The sequence below is a fragment of the Pezoporus flaviventris genome, unplaced genomic scaffold (genome assembly GCF_033815535.1).
Source record: "Pezoporus flaviventris isolate CSIRO_AGI_PZ_B2104156 unplaced genomic scaffold, CSIRO_AGI_Pfla_v1 ptg000023l, whole genome shotgun sequence".
NCBI classification, from domain to species: Eukaryota; Metazoa; Chordata; class Aves; order Psittaciformes; family Psittacidae; genus Pezoporus; species Pezoporus flaviventris.
Genome location: NW_026892571.1, coordinates 19848035 through 19868519, shown reverse-complemented (window position 1 = coordinate 19868519; position 20485 = coordinate 19848035). Strand labels below are relative to the sequence as shown.

At 43.8% G+C, this 20485-nt stretch overlaps 1 protein-coding gene across 4 annotated transcripts in view; it reads right to left on the bottom strand.

Annotated features, from left to right (window-relative positions):
• The window catches only part of TCERG1 (transcription elongation regulator 1), a 30942-nt gene that overhangs the window by 10344 nt on the left and 113 nt on the right, over positions 1-20485 (bottom strand). The window contains exons 2-14 of one of the 4 annotated variants that reach the window (XM_061457159.1): positions 19410-19635; positions 15974-16126; positions 15540-15783; positions 12584-12826; positions 8808-8870; positions 7326-7526; positions 6259-6374; positions 5050-5138; positions 4045-4205; positions 3139-3205; positions 2217-2352; positions 1589-1678; positions 1257-1375 (exon numbers count right to left, since the gene is read on the bottom strand). In XM_061457159.1, coding sequence (XP_061313143.1) covers positions 1257-1375; positions 1589-1678; positions 2217-2352; positions 3139-3205; positions 4045-4205; positions 5050-5138; positions 6259-6374; positions 7326-7526; positions 8808-8870; positions 12584-12826; positions 15540-15783; positions 15974-16126; positions 19410-19635 — 1908 coding nt within the window. The remainder of the gene's footprint in view (positions 1-1256; positions 1376-1588; positions 1679-2216; positions 2353-3138; positions 3206-4044; positions 4206-5049; positions 5139-6258; positions 6375-7325; positions 7527-8807; positions 8871-12583; positions 12827-15539; positions 15784-15973; positions 16127-19409; positions 19636-20485) is intronic. The other 3 variants (XM_061457160.1, XM_061457161.1, XM_061457162.1) reach the window with 3 other exon arrangements.

Sequence of the window (20485 nt, the reverse complement as noted above, 5' to 3'; positions counted from 1 at the left end):
TTATAATCATACGAATGTTTTCATCACAGCATGGAAATAATTAGACTTGGAAAATCCAGCCTACTGTTGCTGTAGGGTAAATTGAAACAAGAAGACAATTTGGTAGCTTATTCAAAAGATTAGAGAGTGAATGCAAAGCTATATTGAAGAACAAGAGCTGTTTAAGTGGAGTGGAACACAAACTCTTGGGCATGTTGGACTGAGATAGATGATAAAAACCCAGTCTGGCACTCACAGAAGTACAGCAATATCTTTAGACAAACACTGAAACCAGAAGACAAAGGATAAAATTAAACAAGACAGTATTTCAGATGGAACTCTCTTTCCCGCCCCAACCCATAATCAGAAAAGAGTCAATCCCAATATGACACAGAGATTTCTGGGAAGCTGAGGACACCAAAACCAGCCTAATAGTTCATGTCAGCCTCTGAAATGTATATTAAACTTACTACTGATGAGCTTTTTCTTACATCTCCATGCCTCTGTTCTTCCCAGCCTACCACCCTTATTAAATGCCAGACAGGTAAGACTATGAATCAGACCTGAAGTAATTTAGGAGTTAAGATAACACTGGCTTCCACCAGATCTCCAAAATGGGGCACTGAAAAAAATTAAGCTGAAGTGAAACAAATGAATTGTTATTTCACTGTAAAAGAATCAATGCCAGATAAGCCAAGAGATGCTGAAAAAGAATGCTTTAGCGCTCATCTGGTGACACAAGCATGTATTTCATTAACTCTATTTGAGAAGACTGAAACAAATAATTCTAGCAATAAAATTTTGGATGTTTGTACATTCACTGTCATCACCTCGCTATTATCATTGCAAGTGGGTCTGAACACGAGGGGTATGTAATAATTTCAGTATTAAACCAACCAGAATGCTCTCTCATATCATTATTAACATATTTTGTAACCAGGAAAACAAACTGAAGAAAAACCACCCTTGTACTCCTCAGAGACTACCAATACCCTTAGCAAGAAAAGAGGGCTGGTTCAAGAAAGGCTTCATGATCCACCGCAAGTTTTCGCACAAGCTGCAAAGCACCCTGGGGATTTCTTCAAAAGGACTTAAAATATGAAAATAATGATAAAGCACAAGTTCTATTATTTCATTACTTAGGTGAATACAAGCAGAAAAAGAAGATTTCAACAGTATCTGATGATTTTTCTTGTCTTTGCCCGTTCATCCACCTAATACCCAACATACTTGATTCTAATAGAGCTGATGCATATGGACAAGAAAGCAGGTCCTACCTTGGATTAATCTTTGCTTCTTCCATCATTTTCTTGAAATCCTCCTTGGCCTGCATTATTTTGTTTTTCTTCTCCTTGCGCTCCTCCTCTGCCCGGGTTTTCACATACTGATCAAATACCTGCAGAAACACCAGTCACCAACACAGAACACACCAACCTGACGCCACCCAAGCTCTAGGCAAGAGGAGAAAAAAATCCTATTTCTTTCCTTTTCTCCAGTTTCCTTTCGTCTCCCCACAGAGCCAACATAGATGAGGTAGAAATCATTCTGCAGACTACAGAAAGCACTAGCAGCTGTGTCTGGTGGGGAGGGAATCCAACATCTCTTTTACCTGTTTTCTTTCTTTTGGGTTGAGAAGTAAGTAACGAGGATCAAAAACTATCTTGTGTAGCTCCTTCTCCCACGTTGAAAAAGCAGAGACCTTCAATTAAAAAAGTCAGATCTTAATAAGTGGATATGTTTCCTCAGAGATACAGAAGTTGTCCTATAGTTTTCAAGCAAAACTGCACATCTGATGAAAAGAGGGAAACAAACTCATCCTGGAGTTTCCATCACCAATAGATGGAGGCTGCTATAGCAAGTTTCTGCACTGACTGGCTCTGAAAACTACTAAATAACAACACACAATTACTACCGTGTGACACTGAAAATATTAAGTACATCAGTATAAAGCATTGAGGTCTATGCCCCTGCTAAATGTTACGAGTGTAAACAGTTCTGTTACAAGAGAGATGTTAAGCTCATCTTAAATAAGCTTTATTAAACCTATCCCATAAAACCCAGCTATTGAAACTAAATGAAAGCTGCACAGACAGCTGGAACCACTTCCATTTTTTAAAGTTACTATACAAATTTATATTCTAATAGTCTAATTTCTCTTTCAAAACTGATGGGTACCAAGCACCTTTTCAAATTTGCTCACAACTGCACACAGACAGACAGACAGAGCTTTCCCTGACCCCTCTCTCCAGAAGCATGTCCTTGAACTGTTTCATCCGAGCCTCCAGAGGAACAATGGCTCTCTCTCGAGCAGCTTTGATTTCAGCTTCCATAGCAGCCTCCTTCTCTGAGTCAATATCTTTGTTATCATCTTTCCTGAAAAAAATTAAACATGCATGTGAACCCTGTAGGTTAAAAACTGAACTGCACTGGGACGGAATGGAGACACCCAGTTACTGTAGAAGCACAGGCATACAAATCACAAAAGCCATTCTTTGGGACTTGGATGTGGGTGCTGTCATACTGGAAGAGCTCAAGAACCAGGGTACTCTCACTAAGTGCAGTGTCTACAAACTGCACCAAGAGTGGATGCCCTTCACCTCAGGCAAACCCAAAGCCATAATTGCCAACAACTTGATGATCAGCCCTAAGAGTACACAATAACAAACAAAATAGTAAAGCAGTGTGTGTAACTCAGAGTGAAGTAACATATATCACTTCCAACAGGCAAAACAGACCAAAAGATCTCAACAAACCTCTTAAGCCTCTGTTATAACGAAAACAGAGCAGTCACTACGATGCTGGATGGCTAGAGATGGCAGGATGCTTTGGCAACAAACTCTTGTGCACCAAAAGTAACAAGCTGGGTAAACAAGCAACAGAAGTAAACTATTTCCGATAAACCGCACTCAAAATATTTCTTGGATTCACCAACTTTCATTTCCATTTTAGCGATTTCCAAAGCCTTTCCTCCATGCATGAGTTTCAGCTATCTCAGAGAAACAACAGAATACTTGAGCTGCTGATGTACAACAGCAGGAGGTTGGTGATTGTGTTCACCAATCCCGTCAGTTACTGTTCCACTCTGCTGAGCACACACTGATGAAAAACTTCAGTTATTTTATCTACACAAACCCTTAGCAGTGAGAAACAAAAACTTACTTGCGCTTTTTAATCTTAATAGGCTCGTCTTCATTTGCTTCCTCTGCAGTTTCATGCTCTTCTCGAACTGCAACAGATGTCAGGAACACTTTAGATTTTCTATTTATGAGAAGTTAGTAATTTACAAATGAAGCCTTGTGCAAAACCAGAGGACAATGTGTGCAGCAATAATGTCTTCTGACAAAGGAAGACGTGGTTTTGTCACTGTCAGAACTGTACTGTTGGAATTTGGTGGCACGACTAATGGACTTGTGGCCAACTCTGGGTTTAAAACGACGAATGCTGACCTCTTATTTCCATGAGAAAAACCCCTCAAGCTAAACAGTCTAATGAAGCACAGCTGGATATCCCAAGTACCTACTTGCACCTTGCTCTCCTCCAGCTACCAAGCCCACATCTCATCCCAGGATCATTTACTAGAACTTAAGCCAGAAACAAGTGTTGTCTCAGCAGCCTCTTGAATGGTCTCTGCCCTTGGCAGCTGTTTCCAAAACCGCATTTCAGTTGATGTTCTCTAAGTTAAATCCTCTTCCATGAGAGCCCATTCATACATAATGATTAATCTTTTCTGGCCCCAAATTCCTCTTGCTTATAGAACACACACAGCAGTCTCTTGTTCTAGTCAGTAAAAAATGTCCTTTTTTTCCAGCCTGTTGGCATTTAGAAAACAAATTAATCTTGTTAATATGTACTTTCTTCAATAGCCTGGGTATTTTTCCCCCCAGAGGACTCTATACATCTGCATTTTCAACAGCCCTCCGAAATTCTAAAATTATGTGCATTTCTAATGCACATTTCTAATGCCCTTACATTTCTCTCACTTACTGAAACGTTACTAGCTTTGGAAATCAACGTAAAATGACAAATTCTATTCAGACTTCTCAAGAAGACGATAAGAACACTTACTAAGTTTTTTTCCTTCTTCCATTCCTTTTTTATGAGGGGGTTCTTGAATAATTTTGTCCACATCGGCTCTTCCAATGAGATCATCTGGTCGGTCCCACATGGAAAGACGAGTGGTTGGGTTGTAGAAGAACACACGCTCATCACCAGTCCACACCACACACCTGAAGTGCAATGGACAGACAGGAAGGGGTGTGTTATCTTTGCCTCCAAGCATCCAGCACAGTTACCACAGTCTGGAACTGAGCAAGCAGTCACTGGCAGAGCCAGGTTGCACTGACTGCACAACCACCTACATTCCTACTGCCTAGGTGGGTTATGGAATTATGGCTTGGCCAGCAGATTTGAAATGCATTTCCACAAATGCTCTTTATAGGAGCTGCAATAACCTCAGTTCTTCTCTAGAAAAATGTTTTAGACAGCAAATCAGATTTGGGATAAAATGTACCTCAGGTCTTCAACACCTCGCAAAACATGAGTGACCCAGAGATCTCACCAGAACTTGTAAGTGAGAGGATGAAAGAGCCACAGTGATAGTCTGAAGGGAGACAGCCTTAAATATCAACCATTAATAAAAATGCACCGATGACTGAATTGCAAAAAATAAGACAACATCCCTTTCCCATCAGTAAGATTTCTACCTTGGTCATACAGAGATGATTTACATGTATTACAGCAAGAGTAACCTAATAAAGACATTACACATGGAGGCACCTGGTAAGTATCTATGCCAAGTAAAAGACAGAGATAAATAAAGGATCGTTTTGGCCAGGAGCAGCACCTACTCATTCCCAAGGCATAAGGGCAAAAGAAGTCCAAGATATTTTTTTGGTTGTGTTTCATACCAGAGGAGCAGGAATCCTTGTTGGCTGGAGGAATCCAACATTATTTGAGACAGAAGCACACCAAGAACAGGATCTTCACACACTACCACTTGTTCTGACTACCCAGCAACCTTCCTGGCGTCTCAGTCACACTGTGCAGGCTGTAGGGAAAATCATTACCTACCATGGGGTTCCAGGAATAGGAGTAGTTGCCACTGGCTTGGCCTTCTGAGCTGCTTTCTCTTCTTCAGTCATTTCTTCCTCTTTAGGCTCCTCAAGGAAAAAGGAAGTTACAGGATTCAGGCATTGACAGGTAGAAAATTGTTTATTATAAAGTAACTAACTTGCTTTAAATAGGCAAATGTATTTTAAAACCATGCTAACAAAGAGCTCCCAGTTACACTTCTGCCACGCTTAAAATTGAAGTCTTGGAGTTTAAACAGGAAGTGCTATTCAGAAATCTCAATTCAGAAAACCTCCAAGTGTTTACTTAACTTCTGACTTCAGTGCAGCCTTATTTAAAAGCCTTCCTAGAGCCACATGAATCCTTCCATCAAGGCCTGATTACAGGGGCAAGGATGTACTTTCTCATAAAGAAATTCTGTTTCATTCTTAGACTTCATTTACTTGAAAATGAGACACAGAAGATGAAACAGCCAGAAATGTGCAACAACCTTGGTAGCAGAAATGAGCAAAGTGGCATCTCCCTCAAAAGTAACCAGGGCCGAGTCCTAACCAAAACCAGAGACTGAATTCTGTGCTTTTGCCTACCACGTTACACTGGAGCTTACAGAAATCTGTATAAAAGCTTTAACTGTCATTCAAACACTCTGGCATCTTCAAGAACTCTGCTCCTCAGTGTGACAAAATGCTGTACAAGAAAAAAAGTTAATTCTATTTACTGCAATGGTGATACTAGAGACCTTTCCTAGGACACGTGTTCCTGACAGACTAAACTTGGCAGCTACAGCTCATGAAGAATGTGTAAGCTTTGTTTCAGAAGCGTTCCAAATAAAGAAGTAAAGAAATAGAGGAGAAAACCTATTGAAGATTTCAAACATTCAGGACAACTTTCATTTTTCTGAACACCTTAAAATGAGCAAGAGAACATCATGTCTATGTCATTAGCTAGCTTTTTTTTTTTCCCCTATGTTCTTATTGATTTCTTAACTCACTCTGTATTTTTCTTTTAAATGTCCTTTTACCTTTAAGTAAAAAAATTAAAAGAGCTATGAATCCAAAAAGGAAGGCTTTCAAATGCCCCCAGGAATGTAAGAACTCAAATTACTAACCATGTCTCCTGTCAATATGCCTGGGCTACAGATGCACCCACACCTGTAGGATATAGGACTCAAAATGGCGATACTGACTATTTGGTTGCAAGGTCTTTTACCTCCTTTATAAGTTCTTTTATAGGTTCTTCTTTTGGCTCTTCTTCTTCTGTCTCCATGGGTAAAGGCTCTTCTGGGGGTTCTTTAATTGGCTCTTTAATCTTCTCTTCCATTTTTTCTACATAAAGATAGAATTTTCCTTAGCATTATTAGGAAACCATGATAAAAACACAACTGATTTATTTGATAAGCATAACTTTCCAAGCACAACAACAAAACTTATTTTTAATGGATTTTCACCACTTTCTATCCTTCCTTGGGATTTCCAGCATCTGCTATAAATATGTGATTATCTCCTGTACCAAGAATTACCTGGAACTGGAAAATGAAAGGCAGCCTATAATATGGAAAAGATAGTTAAAGTGTACCAAGAGAAATCACTGAAACACCAACAAAAATATCAACAAGAGTTGCAACCCACAGTGCAACACTGAAGAGCAATTTTAGATTTGAATGCTGATGACAAGGAAAAAAAAGAGAAAACTCTTGGAGATGTTTGCCTCTTCCTCCTTATTAACAACACAATAACAATTTCCCTCTGATACAACAAAACCAATGGGTATAACATGGATCCAGATGAACACAAGCCACAGAACAGGACCTGAATGCAGCATAGGGATGGTGGCAGTGGAAGCAGTTTACTTTTCCTCAGATTCTAAATCTGTTTATATACTTCTTGAGGATCTGAAGTTTAGCATTTCCGTGATCTTCCTTCTTTCCTGGTTTACAGTCTCTAGAAAACTGGGTTTTCTTCTCGCTTCCTATCCTCCTGCTATTGAGATCTTCTCCAACACATGAGTATGTAAAGTACTTACTCTCTGCTGGAGTGGAAACACATGTTTACCCAATTGTCACAGAATCTGGAAGCAACTCTAGAGCCAGATACTCTTACAGTACCGTGGAAAACAAAGAAACCAGGGCTTTCAGACTCAAGACCTGCTCAGATGGATACTTATAATCTCAAAATATTCTTAAAGGAAACGAGGGATTAGAAATATTCTTGCTCATGTTTTCAAACACGACCATTAATGGTTGAAGCAATAGTATACAGCTGGATTTTAAAAGGTACCTTTTTCTTTAAGTTCTTGGGGTTTTTCCCATGTTGACTCCAAAGTCCTATTGTTATAATAGTAAGTCTTTCCATCTGCTGTTTTGTACTCTGTCCACTCGGAGACTGCTGTGGCTCCAGCCAGCGTTGCTGGGGAAGCAGCAATAGCAACCTGAGGGTGGATCATGGGCACGATGGGAGGGGCCATGCCCGGGAGGACACCTGTACAAGGGGTAAAGGAAAAAGGAGAAAGGAAAGAAAACAGTAAGTGACCTTGAACCACATAAGGACCGAGATCTAGCACTTCACCGACTTCATTTACAAACAATCAACCTAGATAAAGATAGATTTCCAGTTAAGCTGCAGAGCAATGCATTGTGACTCCATTTGCTCCCTGTTTTACAGTCAGCAATGCCCCTGTTAGCAGGCAAATTAGATAGCTTTTTATTTTGAGTCATGTGCAGTTCTGCATAGCACAGATTTGTCAGCTTTTAGGTGTTTGTTTTCATACTTCAAATCTAAGTGCTCTATTTATTAAAAAGTCTTTATTAGGTCTGTATAACAAGTAATATTTTTTTTTAATAATCTACTCCACTGTGTAATGAAGTTGTCATTTTAAGAGCTATTCCGATTGCTCTTGAAAAACGACAACGGTGGCTCAAGTTTGGACCATGTAATACAGAGCAGAAATTGGCTAAACCTTAGGCCCTGGCTTAAAGCTGACATGACTTCAGAGCCTTAGATGAAAGCTGATGGGAGTGAAACAATTTCAGCTTGTGTAACAGTTTTGTTTAGTACTGCAGAGTGATTGGAAAAACATTTTATGCACATCCTAAAGCAACATGGCAGGTAAATACCCCAAGATCAGAAAGCCAGAATGCTGTTTATCCTAGTATTCCTCTACCTAGCCCACAGAATGGATGTACTTGAACACATTTTGAATGACGAATTCTAGGAAACAAATTGGATAGGACTAGAACTATAGGATCATAATTTTGAGCCTTAACATTTCTATGACAAAGTCTGTCTTTTCAAATAATGGAAAAGCACACATTACACATTGCCATAAAGTGACTTTCCTTAAATCCACAATTGGAAAAATGAAAACTTCATACTAAGACGCACAGACACGCACACCAACATGCGAGCACAGTCAGGTCACCACACAGGTGGAAGTAGGAAAAACAAAAATCCACACACAAGGAACTAGTAACTAAGAAGTATGGGCATGAAGAGATTCACAGTCATTACAGAACTCAATGATTACAGAAAACTGTACTGGGCTCTTGTACAAAATAAGCTAACACTAACAGTTATTTGGGAAAGTTATTTCCTGACCAAATATGATATTTGCATTTATACTGGTTTTGAAAATCAAGCATATATATATATGTATATACTCATTCATTTGGGGAAGCAAAGAAATAAATAAAAAATAAACAACAACATTCACTACCATGCCAACTTACAGACAAAACGAACTAAGATGGTTTTGAAAATTACCGGTCTTGGTGGTAGCGACTGTCTTTACATACGGGCAGCTGACTATTTGCATCATTGCTACACCTGCAAAAGGGACAAGCAAGCATGTTGGAAAGCTGCCATTGTATGTCAGCTACCACGGGGAGTCTGGACACTATGGGTTTCCTGCTCCAATTTGGAATGCCAAAGAGAATTGGAAATGCTGGCAAAGAGAAAGTCTCCCGGCAAGGAAATGTGAATTATTTTTACCTCAACGTCTTATGCCAGATCAAATATAAAACTAATGTGAAGCTGCAGTGACAGTTTCTGCCTGCATTAAACCAGCTGTTCAGCAAATCACTGGGATGTCATCAAAAAGAAAGCAGTGTTTCAATGAAGACTCAGGGGTTTAAGTTCATCCAAGGGGGAAGAAAGCTCCTGCAGGGCAGTGCCAGGGGAATGCGCCCTGCTAACGGCCCCTGCTCAGACCCACTGGGGAGCAGCAGCCAAGTGCAGCAAACAGGCTCTGCTGTTTTCAGTCTGCTGCTGCATGTAGAAAGCAGTGGGAAGAGCAGAAGGGCAGATCTGAATTAGGCAGATATGGCAGGGGGAAAGCCAAGGTCACCCCCGGGGGAAAGCTGAGGCTGTTGGGAGCATTACAGAAAGGCTGGAGGAGGAAGCAGGGGAAAAAAACGAAAGCAATGAAGCTGAAAAGGAGGTACTAAAGCTGCACTGGGGCAGTGGCAGCAAATGTTTTCTTTACTTTTCATTATCAAGAATGTTATAAGATGAAAAATGCTCTGGAAGCAGCACAACCAGCCCTGGGAAAGGCAGCATCATGAACTGCTCTGCCCTCCAGTGCACTAGGAATGACACAGAAAGACCACAAAGAGGAAAGCATCTCACCCTCTTCAACCAGGCACAAAATCCAGTAGGAAATTACGGGTAAGAGGAATGAGTTTTCAAACCCTCCCATTTGGAGTGCGGAAGGAAACTGTCAAAGTTCTCTCTATAATGGTCAAGTCTGGACACTCAGAAACTGAAATACTTCAGAAACTTCCACTTAAATGGTTTCAAATCATCATCTGAGGTTGAAAATCCTCCAGTGCAAAGTGAAATTAAACCCCTGCGTTTGTAACCAAAGTAATGTTTAATTTTCATTGGAGATCTAGAATAGAAAGCATACAAAAATACTGCCAATTTCTTTTCAAACTATTTGTGAGCAGACAGAACTGAAATGGTCTTTAATGATAATTTCAGTGAAAGAATCCAAAACTGGTTTTATAAAAAAAAAGTATGAATTGAGACACAAAAACATTGACTCAAACAGCACTGAATGAAGTGTTTGCCTCAATTTGTGAGGGGTGTTTCATATTATGCACTTGAACATGAATCTGACAATTCGTTTTGTTAAGGAAGTTACAGCATGTCTCAGAAATGGGTCAGTATAAATAATGCCATCTGCGGGGTCACTGGGATCCGATACTGCAATGCAGATAAGACTCAGCAAATACCCAAACTGTTTCCTCTGCCAAGTTCAGTCTCAAACATACAACTAACTTTTAACATATGAATTAAGAGAAAGCAGACTTACTTTTTAAGATCTGAGATTATGAGATATCACTAAGCAACTCTTCCATTGTTCCGGCTTACTACAGTGCAATACAGAGATTAACTTTGAGATCACTTGACAGCAGCATTGCTCAGCTCTGTCTCTGTCTGTAAACTCAAAGCAACCTAGCTGGTATTAGATCTGCCGCTGAACACCCCAAATGTCTACAAGTTAAAGCCTGGTGAGCCTTTTTAACTTCACATTCTCCTGCCCCAAAGTAATTTTAACTTCTCTTGTTTCTTACTACTGTAAAATATTTTGAAGATTTCCTTTTTCTTTGCAGTGTTTATAAACCATTACAACCAAGTCAGAATTAGCTGAGAGAAGCAGACTAACTTTGTTCTGTAATCAGGTAAAATGATTAATCAGACTCGTCAGTGGGAGCATGGGGTGTCCCTCCTACGTGTTATGGGTGCCACTCGAAAGCCCCATCTCACTGTGAGAACAGGACAGGCCGGACCTAAGACTTGCTACCAGGAAAGTTCTGAAAAAGATTATTTTCAAGCATGAATTTAAGGAGGAATCGAGGGTCTCGCTCCATCTTCCCTTCTTCCTGCACAAAACTTTTTGACTGAGAGCTTATGAATAAACCGAACCCAGGCTCACAGCCCAGCACACCCATTTTCACTGGCACTCTACTGCTGTGACCATCCCCATCTCCCCAAAGAGCTCACAGCTGGGCAGATGATTACAGCCTCCAAAGGTACCTAAGGACCTTTCACTCTATGCTGACCCTTGCTGCCAATGTCAGAAACTGCGGTACCCCAGATACACACACATCAGAATTCTCCCTCTATCCTTTACCATCTTTGCTCAGCCTTGAGTATCGTGTTCAGAATAGTAGTTTTTTCCTGTCTTAAAGGAGTACTACTCTGTGATTTCCTTTTCAAGCAAACTGCAGGCTGAAGGAACTTCGCCCAGTTGTTTTAGAAGACCATCCTAAAAGCAGAGGCAACTACAAGTTGGGAGTCTCTTCTAGTTAGCAGAACTAATACCCATTTTAAATACTTTGATGTTTATATCCTTTAATCAAGGAAGTGTACTAAGGGATTACTTTTCATCCAAGCAATTTAATGGAAGGTAAAGGCCTCCCTTTGTATGTACTGGATCTATGTGTTACAGGGACAGCAGGAAAGAAGTCACCTCAGTCAGCTGTACTGAGTCAAAGATGGGAGGACACTGCTATAGCTGCTTCTTTGCAACTCATCATCAGAAACTAACTTCTATCCAACACAACTTCAGTCTCAAACCTTCCTTTGTCACAGAAAATCATCAGCCCTCAATATATATTTAGCGTTACTGCATATTGAAGAGAGCTAATGACTTTAGCACTGGCACAGGAACTCAACTGTACCCCTGCAAACTCAACATGGTATTAAAACAACCAGTGGCTTCAGTGACCTCTCAGGAGGATCTCTGCAGCACTTGCAGACACCAAATTCCTGTCAGCCTGAAATTACTTCTCTGAATATCTATTTATTTTCTAAAATCTTCAGAAAACATGATCTACCACTGGGCTGCCGTCTAAGATTTCTTCTCAATGGTCTTTATACCTGAAATCTATGACTAACACCCCAGCACCTGGAACACTTTTGTTATGGTCCTCAGTCTAAATCTCAACATTTTGTGTAGCCAAACAGCATCATCCTTGATAGCTGCATGCTAAGAGACCTGGAAACACCTAACACCATTCAGGGGTAAGGCACTCAAGTAGCAATTTTCCCTGCTCATAAATATATTCTTCTATTTTAATTTCTTTTGGTTAAAAGCCATGTCCTAATAAATGTTTACGCAGAAGACTTAAGGTCTAAATCAAGCAAGTAGAAAAAAATTAGAGTATTATTACAATTAGTAAAATATAGTGCTACAATATTCTCAGAGTCCCATGTGGATTCATCAACAGGATGACAAGATACCCATGTGCCATGAGATTAAGAAGCGTTTAGTGCAGTTCTTATCATCTAAAAGAAAAAGGATTACATGTTTTAAATGCAGCTGTTTTCTGGCGTGTACCAAAGAACAAGAAGTAAAAAAAATTCCACGTTCTCTGTTAATTAAAAAGTCTGTCTGCTAACCCTGAATTCTTTCAAAAATACTCTGCATGGAGAGGATTCAGGCAAGTTCTGTACACAGTGGACACATGAGTGCAAACAAATTGACAACATGGACATGTAGCAGACAAGACAATTACAGTTTGCCAATTTACCTGGAAGTGGAATAGGCATGCCAGGAAGGGGGACACGAAATGGAGGTACCATTACTGGTGGAAAAGCAGGAATTGCTGCAGTTGGTTGAGGTACTGCATGAGGAACTGCAGGAGGCAATGTCTGTGGGACTGGCTGGGGTACAGTCTGCACAGGTGTAGCAGAAGGAGCAGAGGTTGAAACACTGACTGATGGTGTGGCAACTGAAACACCCGAACTCGGGGTCTGGTCTTGTGTGGTAGGTGCTGATAAAAAAAAAAAAAAAAAAAAAACAACAACAAAGAACACCTTGTATCTCAGACACTACAATAGATTTGCTGCAAACATACTGGTGCTCTGTTTCCCAACAGATATAAGCAGATACGCCTGGAGATCATCAGCAGGAAGGCACTCATGGGCAAAACACCCTTTTGCCTTTTCTGCAACATTAAGTATTCACCAAGAAACTCAGTTTCAAGTTTTACTTTGTCCCATCGTTTACACCTAACAATTCTCTACACCCTAATACAAGGGTGTATCAAAGGAAAAATACAGCCTGAAATGGAATTGTACTCTTTATGCCCATTCAGAAAACCAGAAAGGGAATGTTACAGAGAGCTGCAAACGGACAAGGTTGTTCTGCTGTTAAATGAACACAGGTTCTGCTTGTTAACAGAACAGTGGCAGCACGTGCATGACAGCAGCCTGTCTAGAGCTGTGCTCGTGAAGTTGTGATCCAAGAATGGGAAAATGTCAACTTAAAAAACATGTCAATCAGCAAGGAAAAGGAAAGCACTTTTGTTCAGGTCTTCAGTGTCTGCCAGTGGGAAAATACACCAGCAGTGTTCCATTCCATATCCTTGCAGCAGGACTGAGATCAGCACTTAACAAACAGCGCTGCACATCCCAGCACTGGCCAGTGGGAACTGGAGAGTGACTGCTTAACCCCACTGATCAGCCCTGCAGATTTGTATTGCAAGATCTGGCGAGGGGGAGGAACTGCTGGAAAACTGAGCTAATTCAAAAATTACACTGCATAAACCACACCAACTTCTGACCATCCTACGTATGGGCACACTGCATTTTCTGCAGTACTTAATGACTACCAGAAGCATCCCCAATAACATACCAGCATTAGCAAACGTAAATAAAGAGATGTATCTGTTGTTAAGTTTCAGTAAGGGCGAAAGTTCTTAACACTGCCTACAGTTCAGGGAAACAGAGCAGAGAGTCAGTATGTGATTTGTTTCAAGACCTGAGTCAAATCAGTACCAGACAAGAATGAAACTCAGCCAGAAGTCGCAGGTTCTTACAAGTCTGAGAGTTATAAAATTAATTTAAATGATAAAATTTTATCACCTAGGCACAGACACCAACAGTAACAGTTCTCGGAAGCAAAGACAAAGTTTAGCAGGTAGAACAGGTAGAAGTGGAACAGATTCTTAGCGTGTGACATTAGGAAATTTAACTTCAGCAACGGTGCGTAAGGGGCTACTCCAAAAGCAGAATCAGCTCTCAGCAGCCTGGCCTTGGGGCAGAAACAACATTCACCTCCTGACTGCCTCCTGTTAGCCAGCAAAGTCCTTAGAGGAGACCATATCACAATGCTTTGTGCAATACAAATTGTTACTCTAATGACCCGTCCTCCTCTTGGTGTTAACTTGAAGTGTAACTTGAGGGTTACCTAAACTCGACTCCCTTTCACGCACAGATCTCTGCAGTTTGGGTTAAATGGATGGGAAGCAACTTGGCTGGGGCTTGGAGCAATCTACTCTTGTGGAAGGTGTCCCTGCCCACGCAGAGGGGCTGGAACTGGATGAGCTTTAAAGTCCCTTCCAGCCCAAATCATTCCATGATTCTATATGGTGACTTAAGCTTGACTTGCCTCACCTGTTACAGGAAAAAGATGAAGTAATTCCAGAGCAACTACATACTGCAGCTGGAGTTCAAACAGCTCAGCAACTGCCCATCTTCTGCACACTCTCTGGCCTGATTCAGTGCACACATTTTTCCCAGCACAGCTACAGTGATCAAGACTGTCAAACAACAGGATTCCTGGCAACCACAAGCACTGTGCTTCAGCAGCCGGGCTTGCAGAAAGGAACACGCACCCAACTGGTCCATAGCAGGCATTCCCGGCTTTGCTCATGCTGGGTGATCTCACCCCTTGTTTACTGCTTACACACTCACGTGCAAATGGATCTACCGCACATAACACACATCCCAATATAGACGCTCTGCACTGGAGGCACTTCGTTAGCACAGATGCCAAAGTACAGTATAAATCACACTATATTATATGCTGATGCTAAGTATAAAAATGCATGCTGCATAAATTCAGTCCCCTTTCCTCTTGAGGTTCCCTTGGCTGGAAAACCCTTAAAAGCCAAGGCTCAGCCCACGTAAACAGCAATAATTGTCAGACTATTATTCAAAGGTCATGAATGAGCAATAATGGCTCTAAGGTCGTTTTTTCCTCTTTCGTGCAACCCTAGCACAGAGGAACTTACAAGACTCAGAAGAACAATGCTAATAAAAGTAGGACATGAGAAGCAGCTCTATTCCACAGCCCAGGAGCAGCACTCAAAAGATCTGGTCTCCTACAGCAACAAACACCACTTTGGAAACAAAAAGGGAACTGCTGCAGCTGTAATTTCTACCTCAGATCAACTTGTCTTGTGAAATACAATTTAGCTTTATGTACAGTCAAAAGGAAATGGATGTAAAATAGCTTTGAGATGATGTGACAGCAGCAGAATATAAATGTACAAAGATCTAAGAATCATTTCAGATTGGAAAAAATAAAACAGGCTGGCATGCAAGGTTCTTCTGGATTAAATAACTGTGCTTTAAATTCTTACTCCATGCTCAAACAATTTCTTCCTGGATACCAAGTTTTTGCTGCAGTAACTCCCTAACACAGTATCCCCCCATCCGCTCCCCACCATCACAAAACATCAGGAACCCTCAGCTACTCACTGGAAATTGTCTGTGAGACAGAAGTGGCGGTGGTGGTGGTAGAGGTGGTGGAGGACTGAGTGCTCGAGGAGGTGGAAGGAGATGCTGCGGACGCAGGACTACTGGTGGTCGGTGTGGAGGCACCAACAGCTTGGGCCTGGGCCTGTGCTGCCAGCATCGGCGTCAGCTCTGACTGCTGAATCACTTTGACCCCATCTGGCTTAGTCCAGGCTGATTCACGTGTGCGCGCATTATAGAAATAGACCTACAAGTTAAGAATGTCACCATCAAGCAGCTGCTTATCTAGAGGAGGAGCATTTATAATGGTCCAGTTCCTCCTGGTTTAAGAGTAATTAATAAGAGGATAGACAAGACCCCAGTGCCAGACTGCGTATGGCAACACGCTCACCACAGCAGTACAGCCATCACTTCACTGCTCCTGGTGACCTCCTTACCTTGCCATCTGGAGTTTTGTTTTCTACCCAGATCTCCTCTGCTGGAGGCATTGTTGGTGTGCCAGGGGCAGTAACAGGCGGCATCCCTGGGGGGAACATCATACCTGGAGGTGGTGGCATGCTGCCCATGGGAGGAGGCATAAACGGTGGTCTCTAAAGGCACATAACAACAATAATGAACATAACATAATGATGACAAATTTTTCAAGCAGTTTTTCTTTATTAGAGCACCAACAGACAGTAAACTATAGTAAGGTTAATTCCATCAGTCTCAAGAGCTTCTTTAACAATCTAATGCCACCAGCTCAGATAACATGCTTCTGTCAAGCCACCACCGATGGCAGAACTGCTGCAGGAAGCATTTCCCTTCTGAGACACTAATATGAATGTAAAGCATCAGACAAAGGTGTGGTGGAAGAAAACTTCTCTCCTGAAAAGAAGAAAATATCCCAGTGCAAAAAGAGCAAAAATGGAAGCACTGTTCCTGAGTAACTGCCACTCAGACATCCCCAGCTCTCAATCAAATATATCACTGAACAGTTACGCAGTAACCCTCCCAGTAACACAGTACATAAAAACCCAACCAAATTACAAGTAGACATCCAATTTATTAGCAGAGCAGAGGATTTCATTACAACCCATTATTCTTCTTGATTTCCCATTAACTAGAATTCTAACTAATGCTAATTAAAAATAATCAAATTACATTTTCATTATAGCACCCTCATAAGAAACCCAGAAGTGCCCTGCACACCACTGCCACCTGAACGCCTGCTTTCTAATTCTAAGTACATAAAGTTCTTTTCTTCTACCTGTTTATTTGGATTGTTCTGAAATTCCCTGTGCATAACAAGTATTGTGGATATGTCCCTATAAAAAAGACACGACAACAAAACCCACCAAGTTCTTCAACTTCTTGTGCACATACCTACAGCTGGCCCAGTTATCTCCATTACGCCGGTTCTAACTGAACCTGTGATGCAGAGATTTCCACTCCACCAAGAGCTCACTGGTAAAAACCTTCAAGCTCTGCACTCCCAACCCACAGCCCCGGAGCAGAACACACCCACAGCAGGATGAGGCTCTGCTGACGCTGGGACATGTGCTGGAATCCCAGTGCCACAGGGGCCGCCAGCACCCCTAGTGCCCATGCACCATGGTGCTCTCTGCACCTGGCTGCTTCTAAAGCGTCCCGACATCAAAATTTCTACTGTAACAGTGATGTTCTAAACTGCTTTTTAAACTCCTGTAAAGCTCTGGGTTTTGTTAAATACTGGTACAAAGGAAGTCGAGAGTATGTGGACTGAATCCAAACCAAACAAAAAAAGGCCGTTAAGGTAACTACAGCCTGTCTTTCCTTCCTTATTTCTTCCCCACAGCCCCTCCATCTGGACACAAGATGATACTTCTCTTCACTGCTCTAGAAGCTGTAAAAAGGCTGCAGTACAGCTCACTTTCTCCCTGCTGCTGCTGTTTTCTCCTGCAAAGAGGTTAGAACTTTCCTGGGAATGAAGAGGGCGCAGGGCCAGGGGTTCAGAGCACCTTCAGCTCCACTCACCTGTTTCTACCACAGAGACCTTTCAGCATCAGGTCTCCCCTTGCACTAGAAACAAAACCCAAACATTTGGTGCAAAGAGGTGCGTGGCACTGTCATGGCACGAAAAATGCAGCAAAGATTGGTGCATGGATTCCATGGGCAGTAATGAGCTGCAAACAACATGCTTACTGCATGGCGTTATAAACCAGCTGAGCTGTTTATCATGGCATGAGCTCAGCTCATGCTGAGCACATCCACAGTGTAAATCAAACACATAAATTAAGGGGACATTGGCAGCTGGGCTTGTGACTTCAGATGAACTCTCGCTGATTCTTGAAACAGCAAGAGGAAGCAGGTCCTGGTGTCCCCTCGGTCTGAGTTCCACCGTACACTCCAGCACCCTTTGCTGCAGGGCTTTTGAGGCAGCACACAGGCACATGAGCACTGACACCAAGAGGGAAAATGGGATCACAGAGTACCAGAAGAAAGACACAGTGGGTGGAAAAATTCTTAAATAAACTTAAGCAGAGCATGAAAACACAACACAGAACAGGCCCCTCCTACTGAATGAATGGAAGAGATAACGATCAAGGGGAGGAGACTGTTTCCACCCCTCAAATGCACTGTTTCAGTCTTCAGTTCCACAGGACTCCTGTTCAGCTGAGAATGTCTCAATGAAAGGCACAGCTACTACACACCTCCCTGAGCAGGCCATGTTCTAACACGCTCTGCTTGAGAAGGCAGAGAGAAAACTGCTATGGAAAAGACACACTGGTTCCTTCTGGAAATGCTGGGCTCAGGATGGTGACAGCACACAAACTGAGGCTACAGCTGGATCTTAGCTTATATCAGACTGACAGAGGGGAGACTGAGCTGAGCTTTTAGGCAGAAGCTCTTCTCTGTGAGGGTGCTGAGGCGCTGGCACAGGGTGCCCAGAGAAGCTGTGGCTGCCCCATCCCTGGCAGTGTTCAAGGCCAGGTTGGACACAGGGGCTTGGAGCAACCTGCTCTAGTGGAAGGGGTCCCTGCCCATGGCAGGGGTTGGAGCTGGAGAAGCTTTAAGGTCCCTTCAACCCAAACCAGTCTGGGATTCCATGAAATGCAGACAGAAATCCACCTCACTTGAGGCCAGCAGGCTCACACCATCCCCACAGGTGCTGGGAATGCTCTAAATTTAAAAGAAAACACAAAGCACAACAGCATGTGTAAGGTAAAGGGCACTGTCCCTCTGCCAAGAGTAAAGCTTTGCCAGCACAAGGACCACCTGCAGCTGCTCCAGCCCAACAGCGAGCCCACGCTTGGGCTTCTTTCCAAATGTTCCATTTCTCTTTGTCCGTGTGTGGACAACTTCTGACACGCTGCTATCGGTGCCCCTCCTGAGCCCAGCACTGACCCAAAACCCGCCCTGGCACTGAGGATACACCTCCCTCCTGGAGCTGCTGCCTGCACACGGAACGAAGCCCTGGGGATGGGCAGTAACAACCCACAGTAGCAGAAGGTGCAGCCCACGCTGGCCCCACATGGACCCAGCTGCACCTTCACAGTCACAGTGTGCGTCCATCACTCCTCACCATGCAAACACAGGCAGGACCAAAACAGCCCTGGAAGCTGATGGGCCGTTCAGACATCTGACAGCAGCCAAATTCCACACTGCACACGGCCACAGGGCACCAACACACAGTCAGGGTTCAGTAAAGACTCCCTGGTCTAACTGCATAATTGATTCATTTGGAATTGCCTCAAGGAGCTGAACAGAAGCAGCGCTTACACACCACAGGTATGCACCAGCTCTGTAACCCCACCAGCTCTGTAACCCCACCTCCTCTTATTATTTCCATCTGTGAAAACAAACACGAAAAAATCCCAATTCAACAAACCAATGGTCCCCCCCATTCCTTACCTGCAGGTGTGGAGGTCCCATCGGCGGAGGAATCCCTCCCGGCGGCGGCATCGGAGGCATGTTTGGATCAAAGGGAGGGCGCCCGAAAGGGGGCCGAGGGGGTGGAGGGGGCCCTCGCATCATGCCGAAAGGTGGAGGTGGCCGCATGAGCGGTGGAGGGCCCCTCATGACCGCATTTGGCGGCGGTGCTGGGCCACGGAAGCGCAGGGCCTGCTGCTGGGCCATCCTGTGGGCAAGGCCAAAGGGACACAGCGTTTGCTTTCGCTCCCTGTTCAGCTGCAGTAGAACCAACTCACAACAACACCAGAGAGGCTGTGGAGAAGCTGCCAGTTTGCACAAAGTGAAGCGTGAGCTACCTCGGCAGCCTCTTCTCCCTAGCAACCCAGGTTTATCAGTCCTCAAACGTTAATTTTCACTCATGGAGACGAGCAACGCGGGGGGGGGGGCGGGGGGGGGGGTGGTGGTCAGGGCAGGCAGTGAGGCAGTGCACCCAGGTCTGCAACAGGACCTGCGGTTCTGCTGCTTCCCTGCACAGGGCCCCGAGCCGGTTCCAGCAGCGGCTCTCAGCCGCGCCAACGGCTCCATACCCGAGCAGCAGGAGCTGCTGCATCCCCGTGTCTGCGGCCTGCGCTGAGCTCCCGCTCTGGCATACACCGGCCCCGCGGTGCCACCCGCCCTCCTCGCGGGAGCTCCGCCAGTGCGGGCAGAGACAAGAGTCACCTCCGGCAGCACAGAACGCTCTGTACTGCTCGCAAAAGCACAGCGCTACCCCACGAGCGCCAAAGCGGTGCCAGTGCACGCTCCGGTGACTCTAACAAAGGTTATGCGGCGGCGAGCGGCGCCGCACGCTGCGCGGGGCAGGGGCACCCCAGCTCCTGCTCACCCACACCGAGGCGCGCAGCCGGGCCGGGCGCTGCCGGAGGGCCCCGGACGCCGCCGCTCCCGGCAGCTCGGCCCGGCCCGGCCCGGCCCGGCGAGGAGGCCCCACGGGGCCCGAACCGGCCGCGAGCGGGGCAGGAAATGGAGGCGGCGAGAGCAGCCCCCGCCTGGGCCGCGGACCCGGTTCGCTGCCGCGC